Source organism: Volvox carteri (assembly GCF_000143455.1).
Source record: "Volvox carteri f. nagariensis unplaced genomic scaffold VOLCAscaffold_10, whole genome shotgun sequence".
NCBI classification, from domain to species: Eukaryota; Viridiplantae; Chlorophyta; class Chlorophyceae; order Chlamydomonadales; family Volvocaceae; genus Volvox; species Volvox carteri.
Window position 1 is genome coordinate 234,743 of NW_003307553.1, and position 18,991 is coordinate 253,733.

Here is an 18,991-nt window from a genome sequence, read left to right on the forward strand (position 1 = left end):
AATCTTCTTCATTACATTAGATCTCATAAAAACGATACAGCTGAAACAGCTGTTTCGACCACTGCTGTCGACGTCCCGTTAAGCAATTGCAAGCACGTGTCTTTGCAACGACTTCGTAATGGACGCCTTTCACCACCGTAATACAGGTAGTACAGGCAAGGCTGCTTCTCCCGCCGATTCGTGATGCCGCGGACTGCCACGGCTGCCTCATCGGGCGAAAGGGAGGAGTTCTCCTAGCCGCTTTCTATTGCCTCGTCAGGGGTCACGCACGCATACACGCCCTCACGCCAGCGTAGCGTTGCTTTACGTCTTTAGTAAGGTTACGTCGTCGCACACGCCTTTGAAATCCCCGTCACAGTCAGCGCCATCCTGGCACCTTCAAACGTCAACCGAGCGCGTGGGGGCAACCTGAAGCGGACAGCTGCCATCGTCGGCTGCTTGACTGTCGGGACGGCATTGGCCGCTGTGACGGGCTATACGGCTTCTTCCCTGTGGGTGAGCGCCTGTCAGTATGTATGCATGTATACATGTATACCTGTATGTATGTACGTGTCGGCAATGTTGTTTTTCTTCAGCTCGTGTTTAAATCAAAAGATGGAATCATACGCGATATTGTGCGAATCATGCCGATATTATATCTGTTGTGTGTGATTTCGCGTTGTTCGGGTTGCCACCGCAACGGCAGTTGCTGCCGTACAGCTTTTCCGTAAGCTTTTTAACGAGCGCAGGCAAGGACTTCATGACGAGTTCATGACAACGGGCGACCTCCCAGTGCCTGAGAGAGCGACCGTTCATTTGCCTTGTCACCATGCAGCCGTACGGCCGGTTCTTTCAATCCTCCATGAAATTTACCAAGAGGTTGCCAACTGGCCAACCTAACCCCATCCCTGCCGCTCAGGGCAACAGTAGCGGCGGCAACGAGACGGAAGAACAAACCAACCAACAAGTCGCGGGAACAGGAGCAGCAACAGCAACAGCAGCAGCAGCAGGAGTAGCAGCAGCAGCGGCAGTAGCAGTAGGAGCAGCAGCAGCCGGCGCCGCCGCCGCAGCAGCAGCAATGCAAGCTGTGAGCCCGTCCGAGTCATCATGGGACACAGCCCGCCCCATCGTCGCCACCGCGGCGAGCATGGCGACGTCGACAACAACAACGGCGGTGACGACGGCGATCCAAGTGGCCGAAGTTCAGGACGAGGACCAGGGTGAAGGCACGCTCGATCTTGACAAGGGCCCTAACTCCGGGTCCGACTCCAGTCTTCCCAGCCCCAATCTTTTAAAAGGCAACCCCGACCGCAGCCAAAATTACCTTGGCATCAATGACCTCCGACCCGACCCTGAGACCCGGCACGACACGTACTTGGATTTCAACCGTGGCCTTGACTATGACTTCTGCATGGAGGTGGATGCAGAGGACGGGGAGGAGGGGGCTAAAGAGGAGCTGGGGGGTGCGGTAGAGGTAGAGGTAGAGGTAGAGGTAGACGGGGAAAAGGACGAGGATGTTCGCGAGGACGGCAATGACTGCATGGAGAGTGAAGAGGAGGTGTGTAGGAAGGAGGAGACAGCGAAGATGCAGGAGCGGCGGGTTGCGGAACTCTGGCAGGAGGTGCTGGCGATCCTTAATGGGGAGGCGCAAAGGGCCTTACTTCCGAACGATGCTGAGGCTGAGGTTGTGGGGGGGGAGGTGGATAATGCCGTGAAGGTGAAGGACGAGGAGAGGGAAGGTAAGTGCGGGAGGATGGAAGGGGCCCTGACGGATAAGGTGACGGATGAGGTGGGAGACATGGAGGCTGGGAAGGCACAGGCGGAGGTTACCGATGGGGTGGAGAAGGATGAGGAACGGGAAGACGAAGACGAGGAGGAGGAAGAGGAGAAAGAGGAAAAAGAGGGGGAAGAGGAAAAAGAGGGGGAAGAGGGGGAGCAGGAGAAGGAAGAAGCCGAGGAGGCGGGCGAGTGGAAGGACATGGAGGGGAAGGGTGAAGTGAAGACGGTGATACTCAGCTGCGTAATTGGAATGGCGGAGGAGGGAGCAGAGGAGGAGGGAGCAGAGGAGGAGGGAGCAGAGGAGGAGGGAGCGGAGGGGGAGCCCGGCACGAAGGACTTAGCTTCAGGGGCATCATCACGCAGCCAAAGCATCGACGTGATAAGGGTCAACAACGGTGACATTAATGGCGGCAGCGGTGACAGCTGCGGCGATAATGACTCGGGAAGCGCCACTTCGCTCCGCGAAGTTGGAACGCCGTTCCTGCCGTACAACCCAACAGTACAACAGCAGCTGGCGGCAACGCATAACTGCTCTGCTAGCAGTCAAGCTCAGGAGCCGCGGCAGGTAGGTGCAGGTGTGTTTTGCGCATTAATAAAATGACATGAGTTGTGTACGGCTGTTGCGTAGATGTACAGTAATATGTACGAGCATGACGCAGGTCCCCATACGCCTCCTATTATACAATCTGAGATCTGATACAAAACCCAGCTAGCTCAGCAGTACAAGCAAGAGCACCCTTTTCCCTCCGCCTGCCTCCTGTCTGTCTGTCTGCCCGTCTGTCTGTCTATCTGTCTGCTCGTTTGCCTGACACTTCATCACCCTAACAGTTCACCCGTTTCCACTCTCCAACAGGATACGGATACTGACAGGAACAATACACCCTCAGAGGAACCCCCATCGTCCGTCGTCGCCATCATTAGCGGCGGTACCTCGTCCCCATCAACGGGTTCCATGGCCTCAATCTCCTGCCCCGCACGGAGCTGCACGGGTAAGCTTGGTTTAATTAGTTCTCGTTCACTTGTTTAAACATGGGACATAAGGGACATGTTTTGGGGACCTGTTCTTGTTGTGTTTGCGATGGTGGTTATTGTAAACGCCGTCGCCGTCTCTCTCTTTTACATATCATTGCCGCAGGAAATTTACGAATTCAAAGCGACGACGGCGCTGACGTGGATGATGATATCTTGCTAGGGGATGTCGCTGCCATCGCTGCTACTGCTGTTGCAGTCATAGACACTACAGCTGCCACTACTGCCGCCACTACTGCTGCTACTGCTGCTGACGAGGGCACCCCTACCAAGTCCGGTACGGGTGTGGAGGGAAAGACGGGTGAAGCAGCTGGCGGTGAGGTACCCCAACCCAGCACGCCTTGGTTGCCGTGGCGCGCACTGGACGGGTGAGCGAGCGGCTGCAGTGACGTGTGCGTTTGTATGTATACCCACACGCGTGTATACCCGCACGTGCCCATATACACATGTGCGTGCGTGTGTATGTGGGTGTGGGAGGGTTGTATGAGCGGTTGTGGGTGGTGTGTCTGCACATCTGCGCATGTGCTAATGTGTTACCTAAGTAAGGCGAAACCGGAGAACCCTTTAAGGTCAGCGACCCACATCGAACAAGACGAACCCAGCAACGAGGCGCCTCTCTAACCGCCCGGGGGGCTCATGTTGTTTGCTGCGCCGGCATGTACGACATCAGGGTACGGCAACAGGTCGATTCGGCTAGCAAAACCGCCGAGGCATCATCTCCAAGCTTGGCTCCTTCAACGACCTCCTTTGCCTCGTCAGCAGTACGGCAGCCGCAGGGGACTCTTAAGGGCTCGCCGACGCTGGCGCCGGCGTGGGCGCAGGCTCCAATAGGCTCAGGCACTGACGGCGTCAATCGCGGAGCCAAGCTGTCCGGTAGCTTTTCCAGGCTGTGGATGGAGCTGGAGGCAGAGCGTGAGGAGGCGCGAAAAGCGCGCGTCGCAGAGGAAGCTGCAGCTCGAGAGCTCGCTGAGCTTCGAAGCCTCCTAGCGGAGGAGAGGCGACAGGCACGTGAGGCCGTGGACGCCTCCAGACAGCAAGTAAGCGAGCTGCAAGCCCGGTTAGGGGCTGCGGAGGCGGAGTCACGGCTAGCGGCAGAGGCTGCAGCTGTGGAGATTGAGGGGCTGGGGACAAAGTTGGCGGCTGCGATCAGGGATAAGGAGAAGCAGAGATTGTACTTGGGGGGAGCCCTGGCTGAGATTGCAGCACGTCAGGGGGTCGTGGCAGCGATTCGGGAAAAGGAAAAGCTGCAGGCGCAGCTGGTGGAGGCAGCGGAGGTGGCAGCGGAGGAAATGAAAGAGCTACAAGCGCAATTAGCTGCGGCAGAAACCGCCGCGGAAGAGGCGGCAGAGGCGGCAGCTAAGGAGAAGGAAGAGCTGGAGGCACAACTAGCTGCGGCGGTGAAGGCCGCCCGCGATGCCGTAGAGACCGCAAGTGCAGCAACTAAGGCAAAGGCGGACCTGCAGGCGCAGATGGCAGCAGCGGTGGATGCGGCGCGTGGGGCAGTACTGGCAGCGGCTGGGGAACAGGAGGCGCTGCGAGCACGGCTAGCCGCGGCGGAGGTGGCGGCGCGCGATGCATCGAATGTCACCGCGCAGGAAATTCAAGGTCTGCGCCGTCAGCTGGCGGCAGTGGAGCAGTTGTTAGCTAATGCACGCGAGGAAGCTGCTGCCGCTGCAGCCGCCGCCGCCGCGGCCGCCACCCTCAATGACGATCTCCATCTGCGGCTGGCGGCAGCGAAGCAGCTGGCACGCGGAGCCCTGGAGCAAGCAAACGCTGCCGATGAGGAGAACGAGAACCTTCGCCGCCAGCTTGCAGCGGCGCTAGCGACAGCAGAAGCGGCCAAGGCGGAACAAAAAAAGGCACACAGCAACAGCGATGCTGGAGCCACAACGTCGCCTCATTCGCCTCGCCTCGCGGACATGCTCGAGTCGATCCGCGAGCAGCTGTGCAGCCTAGCAGTGCGAGCCGCCACCCAAGCCGCCCTGAACCTGCAGGCGGCTCCTCGGGGTGGCTCACATGCCGTGGAGGCAGCTACAGCCGAAACAAACCGCCTGCGGCGGGAGCTACAGGGCGCCCGGCGAACGGCATCTCAAATGGTGGCGCAGGTGGCTAGGCTGCAGGGCAATCTTGAATCGGCGATGTTGGCGTCAAGGAACGCGCGATTAGCGACGGATGAGTCCCGGATGGCGGCGGCAGGGGGGCGGCTGGCGGCGTCTGAGGTCACGGACCTGCTGAGATCCTCCAGGGAGGGTCGCTCCGGCAGGCTGGGGTCGGGACAGGCTCGGGCAACTGCTGTGGAGAAGGCGTCAGGAGGCGGACCTGAGGAGATGAGGGAACTGGCAGGCGCATGGTCAGTCCGGTCAGCGGTGGCATCGACAGGTGTGATGGCGCAGCAGCTGACGAAGGAGGCAAGTGGGGGGACTGGGGGCCGCAGCCGAGCCGGGAGCTGCTTGCTCGAGGACAGCTTTGCCTCTGGGGCGTTTGAAGGACCACCGCGGAGGCCGGAGGTGAGCAGAGATGGCTGCAGCTTATGCGGCTTATGAGGTTTTGTTGGGCATGTGAAGGGACTATGGGGGGTGCTGTTGGCTTCGAGGACGGTGTGTGTGTCGTCTGAGTATGTCGTCTGAGTATGTCGTCTGAGTCTGAGTGTGTCGGGGTAGGTTTTGGATGCGGGCGAGTAGGGGATTGCGAGGATGTGTTCGGGTTGGGAGGGTTAGTTGAAATGTCTGTGTACGTTGGAGCTGCACAGGTAAACCACACGTATAAAAAGAAGGTTTGGAAAGGCGGGCTGCGGAAATGGCTGTAGCACATTCCTACTTTTGCCGTCTTCTGTGTTACCTCTATATCCTCTTATACTTCGGTACTTGAACGATCCTCACTCCCCTTGTGAACCCCTTTGCGCGCGTTCGTGTGCGTGTGTGGCTGAATCGGCGCTGTTCCGTACATGCACTACAAATTTGTCGTACATGCACACGACCTTTTGCGCTCTCCTCGCCCGTCGCCTGCTGTACACGTCCGTTACAGGTTGGAGTGGACGAGCGGCTAACCCCGGGAAGTACCCAGCGCCGGCCGTCGTCGAATTCAGTGATGTACCCTCACAGCGCCCGCCACACTCCTCTAGCAGGCGACCCCTATCCCCCTGGCCTCGCCACCGCCGGAGGTGAAGGAAGGGTGCGACTGTCTACATCAGCAGCAGCAGTGGCAGCAAAGGTGTATCCCTCGAGCAGGAGTGGAGTTGCCGCAGGCTCTGCTGCCACAACCGACCCCGCCGCGCCGCACGCCAGCTTCTCCGTACATGCGTATGGCTACGGCACAACGAAGAGTGCCACTATCACAGCGCATTTCTCCTGAGATAATGCAAATCTTCCCTGCCACGGCGACATTAAGTTAGGCCGCCTAAAGCCATAATCGTTTTCGCACGCTAAGACTTGATGCATTTCCATACACGCGACATAAGTTTTCTTCACCACCATCATCACCCACATTGCCACTCCACATCAATTACTTAGATCACATTCACATCAACACAATCGCGCGATCATTTTTATCCGCAAACTACGTATTCAATTTTTAGTGTAGGTGATAGAGCACATGCCAGCTCCCCCCACCCACCGCTGTGTTTAAAAGCGATAGGCCAGCCAGCAACAAATTCTCGGCTTGTTTTCGGCACCCAATCTTGCGCAATCGTAAATGATCCGCAACCTGTTTGGCGACATACCTATCTCGTATGGTACATATATACATGCAAGGCACACACGACATATCTTCCCCCATGCACATGCAACGCCCTATTGACATGGTCAGCTCGATTAAAAGGTGTGTTAAAAAACTCTACCAACTGACAAGCTCACACAACATCACATATGTGCGTGTGTGTTACATGGTTGGGGGTGCGTGACCCCATACCTGTAAGACTACCCATACGAGCCGAAGGCCCAAGGGATTCACATCACATATGCACAAGCTCCCACCCGCATAACTATCGGATCCCAGCTGCCGCACTCGCCGCGCTCCATAAAACTTGATTTCATACATATACTTGCATATACTTCAAAAAAAAAAGCCATGTCACTTCTTAAATGGATTCTCATCCATTTATGTACATTTATGTACTTAAAGCTCAGAGCTCCCCGCCGGCGCACGTCGCTGCTGCTGCAGCTCCTCCGTCATGCGACAACTGCTGCATCACTCCAGTCGCGAAGAACCCATCGCATGCCTTGTTTTGATCCACTGTTGAGGTGGTACAGACCAACCGAGAACTTGGCCCAATCCAAGCTGCGCTCCTCCACAACTTTCAAAAAGCTGAGGGGAGCTCGGCGGCATGCGGCGCTGCCACGCCATAAGAACAACGTCGGGAATCTCTGCGTTGCCTTGGTACGCCCAAAACTCTGCACGCAGGTGCACGCGCGCCAGTGTAAAATGAGCAAGTAAAAACCTCAAACGAGGCTGAAAACGTGCGCATTTACAACCAGAACCAGGTAACGCTACATAACCGTCGGGAGTTGAAAAAACCTTAGCGATTTGCGAAAATGGAGTAAGCGATTTCACTATCCAGCGAGCAAGTTTGCGACACAACAGGTGGTGCCATACAATCAAAGCGTGGCAACATAGCAATCCGATTGGAAATCAGATGAATACTTCCCAGTTGACGGAATGGCGAAATCGCCGCGCAGTTACGCACCTGATGTTGAATAACTATGGCGTTAAGGGGGGGCCTGGAGTGTTGCATTTGGACACCCACTGCCCAGCTCCATCCTGGCCGCTAGAGAAGACAACCATGGGCGCGAGGGCTTCTGCTCTTGAGCTGCTGTTATCACCGCATGATGAGGTGTCGCTGTTGCTTGTGAGGTCTGACAGCATCGTAAAAATCTATTTCTGTTGGTCGCCTTGCCTTTGGCCTTGGGCCTGATCCTAAGAGCCTGAACCTGATCGTTTGATTGCTGGGAGTGAACGTTGCCGCTCGTGCCCCTGTTACCATGACGAGGTTGCCTGCGCGACGCAGAGAGTGGTCAAGAGTCAAAGTCATAGTTGAGGGCGCGAGGCCGCCCTGGACAGGACTGCAAAGCGCGGAATGAAGCGATCCCCAAGACACCAATCCAAGTTTTGGGGCTTACTGTGGCAAAACGCTGCCAAGGCAAGTCAGGATTTTGCATCAACCGCCGGCCACCTGCGATCTTCCACGCGAGGGCAATGCACACGAATGATGATTGGACCCGTTAGGACAAGGCGTCAAATCAATACGTTTTTGAAGTCAGGAGAGTTCCCGCCGAGGCGAATTTGCTCCGAGGCTTAACGACGACTTACTGTGGCATCGCAGCGAAAGTGCGAGGCAAGGAAGAGCATCACTAAGAGCTTCCATACGTTAACCCCATTAGTTATGATACATGAACGCTTATTCGAAGAACCTGGCAGGAGGTGTGCCAACTCCTGGGTTGTGATGAACGATAAGGTTCTAAGAAACTAGAGCTTCTGAGCCAAAATAATACAACAAAAGATTTACAGAACTTGATGATAATTATGAATGTTCCGGCTAATTTGTACGCTGCAAAGGGCTTCGAGTGTACGGGCATGATGGGTTAGTCATGCTGTTCCCGCGCAAAACGAAGCATTTGCCATGGGCATGCAGGTATAAAGTGCACATATTTAAAATTGAAAGATACACTCTCTAATATACTGATTTATTGATGTTTGGAAGAGTCAACTGCGTGGGGCTTGTAAATATAACTTGTACAGCAGCATGCTGACCCAGATTAGGAAGACTCAATGTCATCTGGTTCAATTACCTTACACAATAATGAGAATAAATAAAATCTGTTACTTTGGCAGTCTGTAGTGCATATTTTCAACCTATGTTGAAAATCGTAAGATAATCAACCGTCAGTCCCTGACTGAGGCCTCTAGCGCTTGGGGCCACAGCTTTTGTTCAGATTTAAAAATATATTTCTCAAACATTCATGTTATCAGTCTTGTGGAGAAGCCCTTTCGTGCAATCCACAATCGGTTTTCGAGGAGGCAAGCACGGAAAGAACATGGGTCCTGAAATCAAGGTCGCGCCTATGCGGAAGCTTTTACGTTAATGCTTTTCTTTTGCTGAACTACGAAGAAAATTATGATGCACACCCGAGCTAGCACTGGTAGGACGTGCAAATGCCGAATTTACTCATGGATAAGCAAGGTGACCAATGCGTCGCCATGAGATTTGTCCAGCTGAAGGGATTCACGTTGCCCTGCGCTCTCTTGCTCCCATAGCGCCGTGTCCTCGCCTTCCGTGGACCCGTGGATTGTGACACTGTGGGCTGGGTAACAGGTGTTTGATGTTTCGTTCGTGCGTGCGATTCTGTTTCTGGCTCCATGCGGCGACTTCGTGCTGTGTGGTTCTGGTACGGTCCTGTCGTAATACGGAAGGTACGGTCCTGTTTTGTACAGGAGGTACAGTCCTGTTGTGATACGGGGGGCACGGCCCTGTTTGATACGGGAGGTGCGGTCCTGTTGCAAAGAGGCTTCCTGCAGCGACACATTTCCTGAAAAGATCGTGTCGCTTCTTACTTTATACACCGGATGCGTTTTGTCCTTTTTCGTGTGCCCGGTGTGCGTCTATGGGGTGGAAATGCAAGCGACTCCAATTCTGAAAGTGAATTAAACAGTAACAGTGCGACTATTCCTAAAAAAGTTGATGATGTAGTAAAAGTATATTAATGACAACCCCAATGCCAAAATGACTTTTGATGCTCTGATGGCCAGAAAGGACGGCCCCTTCTCGGCGGTCGTTGCTGAAAAGGAAGCCGGAAAGGAAGCCGAGAAAATGCCGGAGTGTCACTGAGATGCTGTTTATGAGCCACTAGTCATTTTCAGCAGGAAGAAAAATCTTGGTAAATGGCTACCTTATGGAGGGCGACGGAGTTTTCTGGTTTACAAACAGTAGGCGGCTGGTACAGGTAAAGGCCTGACTTCTACTCCCGGAGCATCCGGGTTCAAATCCGTCTGCCGAATCCTCGGGTGTTTAAGGAGTGTTGAGATGGGATGTGGCCCCCCATCTTATCGACGGTGTAGGTCGAGATAAAATAAACTTGCGAGCTGACCGGGAACTAAGCTGATGCGCCGTTGATCCGCTAGAGTTGGTTGGATGCTGGTGGTGAGTTGCCAAACCCAGCGAATACATTCTGAAGTCGGATGGGGTGAAGGGGAGCAGGGGAGAGCAGGGAATTGCCTCGGGAAGGAGGCCACTGGTGAAGCTATACCACCCTGTAACAACAGCATCATCAACAACGGGTGTTTGAGAGGTGGTGAAATGGGAGGTGGCCCCCCATCTTGTGGACGGTGTAGGACGTGATAAAATCAACTTGCGAGCTGACCAGGAACTAAGTTGAGGCGCCGTTGATCCGCTAGATTTGGTTGGATGCTGGTGGTGAGTTGCCAAACTCAAAGAGTACACTCTGAAGTCGGATGGGGTGAATGGCTTAGGGTGCCCCTCTGGCAGGGGAGAGCAGGGAATTGCCTCGGGAAGGAGGCCACTGGTGAAGCTTAACCACCCTGTAACAACATCAACAACATTGCTGTTCTGGCTGCTATAATGCGATCCGACTTCCTGAAGTGGCCCACCAAAGAACGACGAGTCCTGGACCACGATCTTTAAAACAAGGTAAAAAGTGTGCATCCACCTAAAAGATGGGATATGTTGACCGAGTCTGAGATCCAAGATACACAAAGTAGCCGTATTAAGCCGTAATGTAATGGTAATGTATATGATATATCGTATAGTCCATTTAACAAGTGAATTAAACAGTAATAGTGTGACTATTTTTAAATAAAATGGGCCCCCCTTGTGAGTTTGTGCAAATGAGCTTAGGGTGTATTTCCACTGCGGATTAAGGCCAGGGATTAACCCTATGTCCTCAATCGATACTTGCTCAAAAGGCTAAGTTGTTGGCAAACTTACCTCGCCTTTTCAACCTTTGGTTCCCTTAGGGTGTATTTCCAGTGCGGATTAACGTCGGGGATTAACCCTCTGTCGTCCATCGATACTTGCTCAAACGGCTAAGTTGTTGGCAAACTTACCTCGCCTTTCTAACCTTTGGTTCCCTTATGGAACGAAACTATGTGGTAAGCTCCTACCAAGGACTTCCGTGCCCTAATCCCTGGCCTTAATCCGCACTGGAAATACACCCTTATGGAACAAAACTATGTGGTAAGCTCGTACCAATGACTTCCGTGCCCTAATCCCTGGCCTTAATCCGCACCGGAAATGCACCCTTAGCCATCTCCCGCACGCAACCTCTGATGTCATGTACATTGACGATACAAAGCGGCCATACGATGACCTTGACGTCAGTTCCCTTGCTGTTGACCGTAATCAATACAAGAGCTTATAGCCATGGATTATGTTTAATTCACTTGTTAAATGGACTCCGATGTGATATATCATATACATTACCGTTACATTACGGCTTAATACGGCTACTTTGGGTATCTTGGATGTCAGACTCGGTAGACAATCCCATCTTTTAGATGGATGCACACTTCTTACCTTGTTTTAAAAAAATCGTGGTCCAGGACTCGTCGTTCTTTGATGGGCGACTTTGTGTAACTTTAGGAAGTCGGATCGCATTATAGCAGCCAGAACAGCAATGTTGATGGGGTGCCTACGTTAGGAAGTTCCCATCTCAGGATGTCGCGCTCAGCAGTGTATGGTTGTGGAGTTTACCCAGTTCATTCCCTGGGAGTTGTATCCCCTCGTTGTCATCACTTCTGGGCCTGTCCGGTGGCACAGGCAGTAGCAGATCAACTCACTCTGTCCATAGGATTGCCAGCCGTATGGGAACAACTTTGGCTTGTCCAAGCTCCACAAACAGTGCAACAATGTTGATGGGTTGTTACACTGTGGGGGGCTCACCCGAGAAAGGATGAGCACCGGGGGCCCTGACCGGGCCAAAACACAGCGCAGGGATGGGCGCGCGGCTCTACGTCCGTCTGTTCCTCCGTGCGCACCTCATTCCCTCACTCATGCCAACAGGGACGCTCTCCCAGCCCCTGGCTAGGCAACACAGCGGCACAGTAGACTGCGAACCGAACTAAGCGAGAGCCTAGCCTGCCTATTCGTGCACTCTTGTCCCTCTTGACCACCCAAACAAAAACAAAGAGAAAACACCACCGGGGGCAGGGGCTCTACTCAGGGGGCTCCAGTACACACTCAAAAACCGAGGCAAGGGAAGACCTACCCATGTCAGGTACGGCCCCTCAGAAGACTCTCCAAAACCAGGGCCCCATGCAGCCAGCAAGGCAAGGGATACACTGAGGACCACGGGCCTGAGATGACACACCACAAAAGCCGAGATACGGAAATTGCACAAAGAAGATAAAGACAAAGCGAGTACTCGCACACTGGTCCTTGAAGGCCAGCTGTTCAACTACCACAAGCAACGAACAATGAACACTTCCCGAGGGTGGCCACCACTACCTCGCCGGTCCACCCACAAACGAGGCAAAAAACTGGTCCGCAGGTCAGTCTCCTCCTGGGGGTTGCGGGCTCCTGGGTGCAACCCAGCGCAAGACACAGCAAAAGCACCTATTGCCACGGGGGGGATGACAAGCCAGCACGGCGCCCCCTACAAAGCCCGGAAAAGGCACGGCTCACAGACACTGCCTGCTCCCGCTTACCACACCGAAATCCCTCCCCTCCTGACCCTGACCGGCCTGGACCAGCAACACCTGTTCTCCACCTCCACACCACTCTTCTCCACCGCTTTCCCACCTCCTCTCCAAACTCACAAGCCACTTATGTCTTCTCTACTCTGAACCCAGACAGCACAGAACCCATCCCCTCACTTTGACGGGCCCCAATTCCTGGGGAGAGGGCAAACACACGAGCACACAAACACACACAGCCTGGCTCCTCAACCCCCCTGCTAGACCCCTGCTAGACCAATGTGTTTGGGATGTTGTGGCTCTTGCTGCAGTGTCAGCCATGGGGCATGGGAGACGTTATATGGCTGCAACCATGAAAACCAACCCAACACTGTTACCTGGCCCTTGCTGTAACAGCCGTCTCTTACCTTAGCTGTTTTATTTGCGGAAGAGGGAGGTCTCGTCCACGATTGGCGACCCAGCGTTAGGCGCGAAAAGAGACAAGGGAAGTCGGGATTCGAAGACATACGTTGATAACGGTGACAGCAAGGTCTTGAACCCTGAACACTAGTATAATGATACGATAAGTGTCTGGCCGAAGCACTTCACCTGGGTCGCTTAAATGCGGCCCACCTGCCGCCATCTCCATTCCTGGAGTCTTGGTGTCGTACGCTAGGTTGTGATAGCGTACCAGAAAGTGAGTTCGTACAGTTAACGAGTATGGTTCGTAAATACGGGACCGTACCGTTACTGTGATTAAGCTTTAATAGCTTAAAGATATTCTAAGGTAAATGTAGCTTGCTACACTTGCCTTATAGAAGGCGCCATTCGTCGAGTTGTTGTTGACTTTTGGGGCCGCCTTCGAGGTTTCGCAGATCTGGGAGTTCCACGGAAAGGTTGGAATTCTGTTGGGGCACATCTTGTAACACCAGGCAAAGATTACTCAGGGAGATGCCAGGGGAGCTGATCCCTCTTACATTCCTCCCCCCCTCGAGTGAACGTCCTCGGGCACCCCCAGGCAAATCCCGTAGGATTTTTGGTTGTTTGAGACCCCGTAGGATTGCAAACAACCAAAAATGATTATAAGTTTGTTGATAATTGTGACATTTCGTCAGTCCCCGTCGAAATGGGGGGGACTTTAATTTTACTCAGCTGGCAGACTTCTCGCCCATCCGGGCATCCACCTTTGGAGTAGGAGTAGGCTGCATCTTATTTGATGTGTCATGTGTTCATAACCGGATTCGTTCCGGGTGTTTCCACCTTCTAGCAATTTGCATCAACGTAACACCAGGCAAAGAGTACTCAAGGGGAGGTGACCCCTCTTACACATCACCCCTTCTTGTCAGGCAAATTGTTATGCTCACGGGAGCGGTCACCAATGGACGATTGGCTATCGCCTATTTTTGTATTCTCTTAATTGGAGGACTTATGAGTCCTGACCCTTCCCTTATGTCGCGGTTTTGGCTGTCTAATTGACTTGTGTTGTCTCATCTGGGTGGCAGTCTAGTTTGTTTTATTAGTCTCTAATGCAGTGATGCACGGCCCGCTGGCCCGCTGGCTCTATTCTTCGTGAGTCTGGAGCCCGCTGTAACAACCACACACACATTTGGTCTCCCCACCGCGCCCAAAGATGGGAGGTGGGCATTGGTTCATAGCTCATTTTCCAACATGCCTCAGCACTGCGCACCACTTTCCTTTTTGCTCGTTTTTCCAGATGTGCTCTCACAGCATTTTGCTATCATATATTTTGCTTATACCGTACCTTGCAGTCCTTCCCCTGCTGTTTCCTGCTGCAGTCCCTCCCCCACCCGCGACATGTGCCACATCAAGGGGGCCCTATCCGAATGAGTGCGGTGCTTTAGGCGAGGCCAAACTGAGACTCGATCTCTGAACCGGGAGGAGGAAGTACCCCTAATTGGTGAAGTACCGTTTTGTTTGGCACTGAAGGACAGGTCACGCAGCTGTTATGTAGTTTAGCATGTGAAATCAGCTCGACAACGTACATAGCAAGGCAGGTGGCTGGCAGAAGTTAAGGCCTGACGTCGGCTCCCGGAGGCTCCGGGTTCAAGTCCGCCTGCCGACCCCTCAGTGTGTGAGGGGTGTTGACATGGAAGATGGCTCCCCATCTTGCGGACGGTGCAGGACGTAATTATATCAACCTTGCAAGCTGACCGTGAACTAAGTTGTGGAACCGTTTATCCTTTAGATTTGGTTGTGTGTTGGTGGTGAGTTGCTGAACCTAACGAATGCATTCTCTAGTCGGATGGGGTGAATGGATTAGGGTGCCCCATTCGCAGGGGAGAGCAGGGAAGTGCCTCGGGAAAAAGGGGCCGCTGGTGAGGCTGTACCACCCTGTAACCACATCATACATAGCTAGACGCTACCTGGCCGAATCAAGGCAAGCTGTGCCATGGAATTTATTATGGGCGAAGTATTATAGGATCCGCTTGGCTCCGGACAAACGACAATGGCCATCCAATCCGTACGGCAGCAGCGTTAGGAACCGACCCGAACATATGTGCTTCCTTCAATAAGACAAGTATAGTGTGCTGCTGTAATTCCTACTTGGATGCTTAAGACTTGCCAAATTCCAAATATAGCACGTACATATAGTGTACAAAGACATGGCCATTGGAAGCCCCCCGGACGACGTGGCTGGGCGGCGGACTGGAACCGGACCTCCTGGCCCAGAGGAGCCTCTCCTGAGTAATGGCTCCAATTTATTCGAGATGAGGAATCGGCCGCGCCGGGATGTGCAATGGCTGTTCGCCTACCTCATAGTGCTTTTGGGGGCGTTGGCAGGAGGCGTTTTCTCCTTTTTGCATAGGTAATAATATTTAGTGCAAAGGTGTGTTGTGCTGGTCTGGTCTCGCTCAGCCCGCTCAACTGCTTCCGGGAGCTTCTTGGTTCCGGGATTCCAACAAAAGGCTGGCAGCTCGATAACTTGTCCTAACAAATCATCGTTTTTATGACAGTGCAGAAGTCAGGGGTGGTTCTGAACATCTTTTCGGAACATCTCGAAGTGTGACCACCTTTTTAGTGGCAGACAACTAGAATTACCGGTCCTGACTTTCTTCTTTGACACCTCATCCCACAACCCGTGCTTGGCTGCGGTAATTGTTTTTTGCTGCAATCCGCGGAGCGGCCAAGTCCGGTTTGGCGTCTATCATAGCGCAAGTGGCATCAGTCCATGATCAGTCAGAAACCTGCACACGAGATTCATCTTAGTCATAATTTGTTGCGCCGTATCCCATCTTGTTCGCCAACTTCCATTCCCCCTGCTGCCGGCTTTTGCCGCTGTCGTGATGGCTTGCCTTCAGGAACACCCGCTACGCCGAGCTCACCTCTCACGGCGTCAGCGACCCTGCACTGTGCCCCATTACTGCCACCACTCATTCCGCGCGGCGTCTGCTGCAGCAGGGCCCCGATGCGCCTTCGCCAGCTGACCTGGACCTTATCATGCGTGCAGTCTTGGCCTGGTTGGGCGCAAGTGTGGGAGGTGAGCCCAGGTGGCAAGGCGTTGAGCTCGCCATTCTTCCGCCCCGCTTACCTTTGGAAACATATACACACGCGCACACACATACGCATATACGCATACGCATACGCATATTTCATACATGTTTTATACACATACATATTTCATGTATACTTCATACATATTTGCCTTTGTTATTGCCGCGTCTGCACGTCTACAGGTGCAATCCTCGTGGGCCTCCTGTTCGTCTGGCTGGTTCGGACCAGTCCCGCGGTCCTCGTGTGGATGGCACTGGCCCTGAAGGTAATAAGGCCCCTGCTGGCAATAACTAGAAATATACCTTGGAAGTACGAAAGCACTACGTTTTTTCGAATTCCGTCGCATGAGACACGCAAGGCCAAGCTTGCAGCATCAGGCACAGCGATGTCTCTCACCCTCCTCTTTCTCCTTCTCCTCCTTCTCCTCCTTCTCCGTAGCTATTCTTCTGCAGAGGTTTGTTACCTATATTACGGACACACAGCCTTCTCGGGCCCCTCAGGGCCCTAGGTTGGGTGGTACCCCCCACCACCACCACCTCCCTCATGGCTCCAGGTATGTATGTATGTACGGGCCACCCCCCCCAGGTTACACCTTTGGAGGGCATAACGCAACTCTAGGAGGCGATGCAACAAACCCATACCCACACACGCACCCACACATATTTAATAACTACTTTGCAAAGCAAACTAGTGCATAATCCAATTTGCAAATTGGCTACCCAGCTAAATAAAACTGGCCTAGTGAATGGCACAATTGCCGTTTCTTCTTTGCCCTAGGATCTTCTCCCCCATCTCATCCCCCACCCCACCCCTCGTCCTCCCACAGGTGGCCATTCCCGCTGCCCTGGGCATTATGGCTCTGACCCAGGGCATGTGGCCCGTGGGGGTTTTGCTGCTCGGACTGTCCGGGCTGGTGGTGCTGGTCTTTTGGCTGTGGCGGCAGCAGGTGCGTGCGGCAGTACGGGGAAACAGGGGGAAGGGTGTGGGCGCGTGTGTGGGTGTGTCTGTGTATGCACGTGCAGACACACGCGCGCGGGCGTGGAGAGAGTGTGTGTGCATGTGCATGTGGATGTGTGCGCATGTGTGCATTTGTTTTACGAAAAGGTACTGATGCGCGATTAGGATTGCGACTGGCGAGTGAGGTGGTGGTGTCTCGCTGAGGTGTGTATTGGCAGGGAGAGGGGCAGGGCCCACATCATATGAGAGAGACCCACATCAACGCAGGCAGCCAGGTAAAGTAAGGGGATATCAACGGTGAACAGAGGAATCGGAACAGAGAAAAAATATCGAGCGAAAAAATATCGAGTGAGCAGAGATATTCTAGCAGCATGTCTAACAAAAGACGAGAACAGAAAATTTGAAGGGTTAACGGAATGTCGTGATCTGCATTTCAAATCCTCCTCTTTTAAAGTTTTTTTTGTGTTTATATACGTATACGTTTGTTAATTACCATTTCGACATGGTCCTTTTAATTCCGCTGGCAAGCGCTTTGTTGCTGCTGCCGGTCATTTACATTTTCATGGACGGCTTCGCGTGTTCGGCATCCTTTTTCCATGCACCTTTCCTTTTCCTTAAATTCAAAGTAAAACCTTTGTAACTCAACGTGCAGATCGATTTGGTGACTCGCTTGTTGGGGATGGCTGGTCGCGGCCTGTCCGCAAACCCGGGCCTGGTGCCCTTGGCACTAGCCCTCCAGCTGGTTCTGGTGGGCCTTATGGAGCTGCCCTTGGTGTTGGCGGTTATTGCGGCGGCTATGAACGGCACACTGGTGTACAACCCGGATCGCGTGGATGGCGGCTCAGCCCTCCTCGCTAAGACTGCGGAAGAGCAGTGCGTGGACGGTGCCGGCGAGAGCGTGCCGTGCTGCGTGTGGCAGGTGAAGCATACCGGGGGTTTGGGGAGCGTGTGTGTGTGTGTGTGTGTGTGTGGCTGTGGAGCACAGAAAGAGATCTACATTTTTTGCTGTCTAATAGTAATACAGATAATACACGACTCATAAATACCTAACCTTCAAAAACATAACAAGTACTTCAACATTTACATGTCTGAGATTTCCTCAAGCTTCGAATTTCCCTTTTTTGAAGTTATCCTTTTTTGAATTTCCTATTTTGAATTTCCTTTCAGAAGATAATAATAATAATGATGATGATAATAATAATGATGATGATAATAATAATATTAATTATTATTATTAAATAATAATAATAATAATAATAATAATAATACCCTCCTCCTGGATGTGCAGACCGAGTCATGGGTTCCGGTGTACTTCGCCTTCGCCGGCATTGCCATGACCTGGAGCCTGTTCCTGGCCTTTCAAATCAAGATGTACACAGTCGCCGGATCCACTGCCCAGTGGTACTTCCAGACCGCCGCCGGCTCCGAAACCTCCTTCAGTGACGATTCCGTACGCCGCCGTAGCCCCGGCCGTACACTGACATCTCTGCGTCATGCCGTGGGACCGTCCCTTGGGACGCTGTGCGCGGGCAGCGCGGTGCTCACCCTGGTATCTATGATTCGGCAGGTCGGAAGGGTTTTAGGGTTTTGGTGGGTTTTAGGATTTCTGTTAATAGGTTTTAGGGTTTGTAGATGTAGGGTCTTGGGGGTTTGTTGGGAGCGTTCTTGGAGGATTCAAGAGCCGCTCCTCCCACTTCACCTTACCCCGTCTTCGTTTCACCCCCCATGTTGCTGCATGTCCTCACTCCCCCCTCCCCCCCCGGCCCCCCCCCGGCCCCCTCCCCATACACACGCACACACACACGCACACGCACTGTTGCGACCTCCGACAGGCCATCCAGAAGGCTCGTCGGGAGCAGGGCAACAACATCGTGGCTGCCTGTGTGGCTGCATGTCTGTCGGTATTGCTGGCGCTGATGGAGTTCGTGACGCGCTTCGCCACCGTGCGTGCGGCCATCACTGGGGAGGCGTTTTTCACTGCGGGTCGGAATGTGGTGGCGCTGCTCAGCCGGAACGCCATGGACGCGTTCGGCGTGTGGTGAGTCGTCTGTGGTTGTGGTTGGGTTGGGGTGGGTTGGGTTGGGGTGGGGTGGGGTGAGTTTAACGAGTTTTT

General features: G+C 53.5%; 4 protein-coding genes across 4 annotated transcripts in view; 2 read left to right on the forward strand and 2 right to left on the reverse strand.

The window, feature by feature from the left end:
- Positions 1–1,057: 1,057 nt before the first annotated feature.
- VOLCADRAFT_103884 (uncharacterized protein) lies at positions 1,058–6,904 on the forward strand (the record flags this gene model as incomplete). The annotated part of the gene is made up of 4 exons (XM_002948372.1): positions 1,058–2,323; positions 2,612–2,747; positions 3,547–5,294; positions 5,812–6,904. 4 exons carry the CDS (start codon positions 1,058–1,060, stop codon positions 6,136–6,138), a joined length of 3,477 nt encoding a protein of 1,158 aa, XP_002948418.1. The 3' UTR covers positions 6,139–6,904.
- Positions 6,905–6,953: 49 nt separating this feature from the next.
- VOLCADRAFT_88751 (uncharacterized protein) lies at positions 6,954–8,099 on the reverse strand (the record flags this gene model as incomplete). Its single annotated transcript, XM_002948503.1, has 4 exons — positions 6,954–7,175; positions 7,469–7,482; positions 7,529–7,776; positions 8,092–8,099. 4 exons carry the CDS (start codon positions 8,097–8,099, stop codon positions 6,954–6,956), a joined length of 492 nt encoding a protein of 163 aa, XP_002948549.1.
- Positions 8,100–8,943: 844 nt separating this feature from the next.
- Positions 8,944–12,935, reverse strand: VOLCADRAFT_88752 (uncharacterized protein; the record flags this gene model as incomplete). Its single annotated transcript, XM_002948504.1, has 5 exons — positions 8,944–9,224; positions 9,867–9,947; positions 11,575–11,662; positions 12,610–12,627; positions 12,837–12,935. 5 exons carry the CDS (start codon positions 12,933–12,935, stop codon positions 8,944–8,946), a joined length of 567 nt encoding a protein of 188 aa, XP_002948550.1.
- A 3,371-nt stretch (positions 12,936–16,306) lies between these two features.
- Positions 16,307–18,991, forward strand: part of VOLCADRAFT_103885 (uncharacterized protein) — a gene marked incomplete at its 5' end in the record, with an annotated part of 6,403 nt that continues 3,718 nt past the window's right edge. Inside the window, 5 exons of the mRNA XM_002948373.1 lie at positions 16,307–16,375; positions 16,748–16,867; positions 17,531–17,797; positions 18,167–18,445; positions 18,711–18,916. Of these exons, the coding sequence (XP_002948419.1) occupies positions 16,307–16,375; positions 16,748–16,867; positions 17,531–17,797; positions 18,167–18,445; positions 18,711–18,916 (941 nt within the window). The remainder of the gene's footprint in view (positions 16,376–16,747; positions 16,868–17,530; positions 17,798–18,166; positions 18,446–18,710; positions 18,917–18,991) is intronic.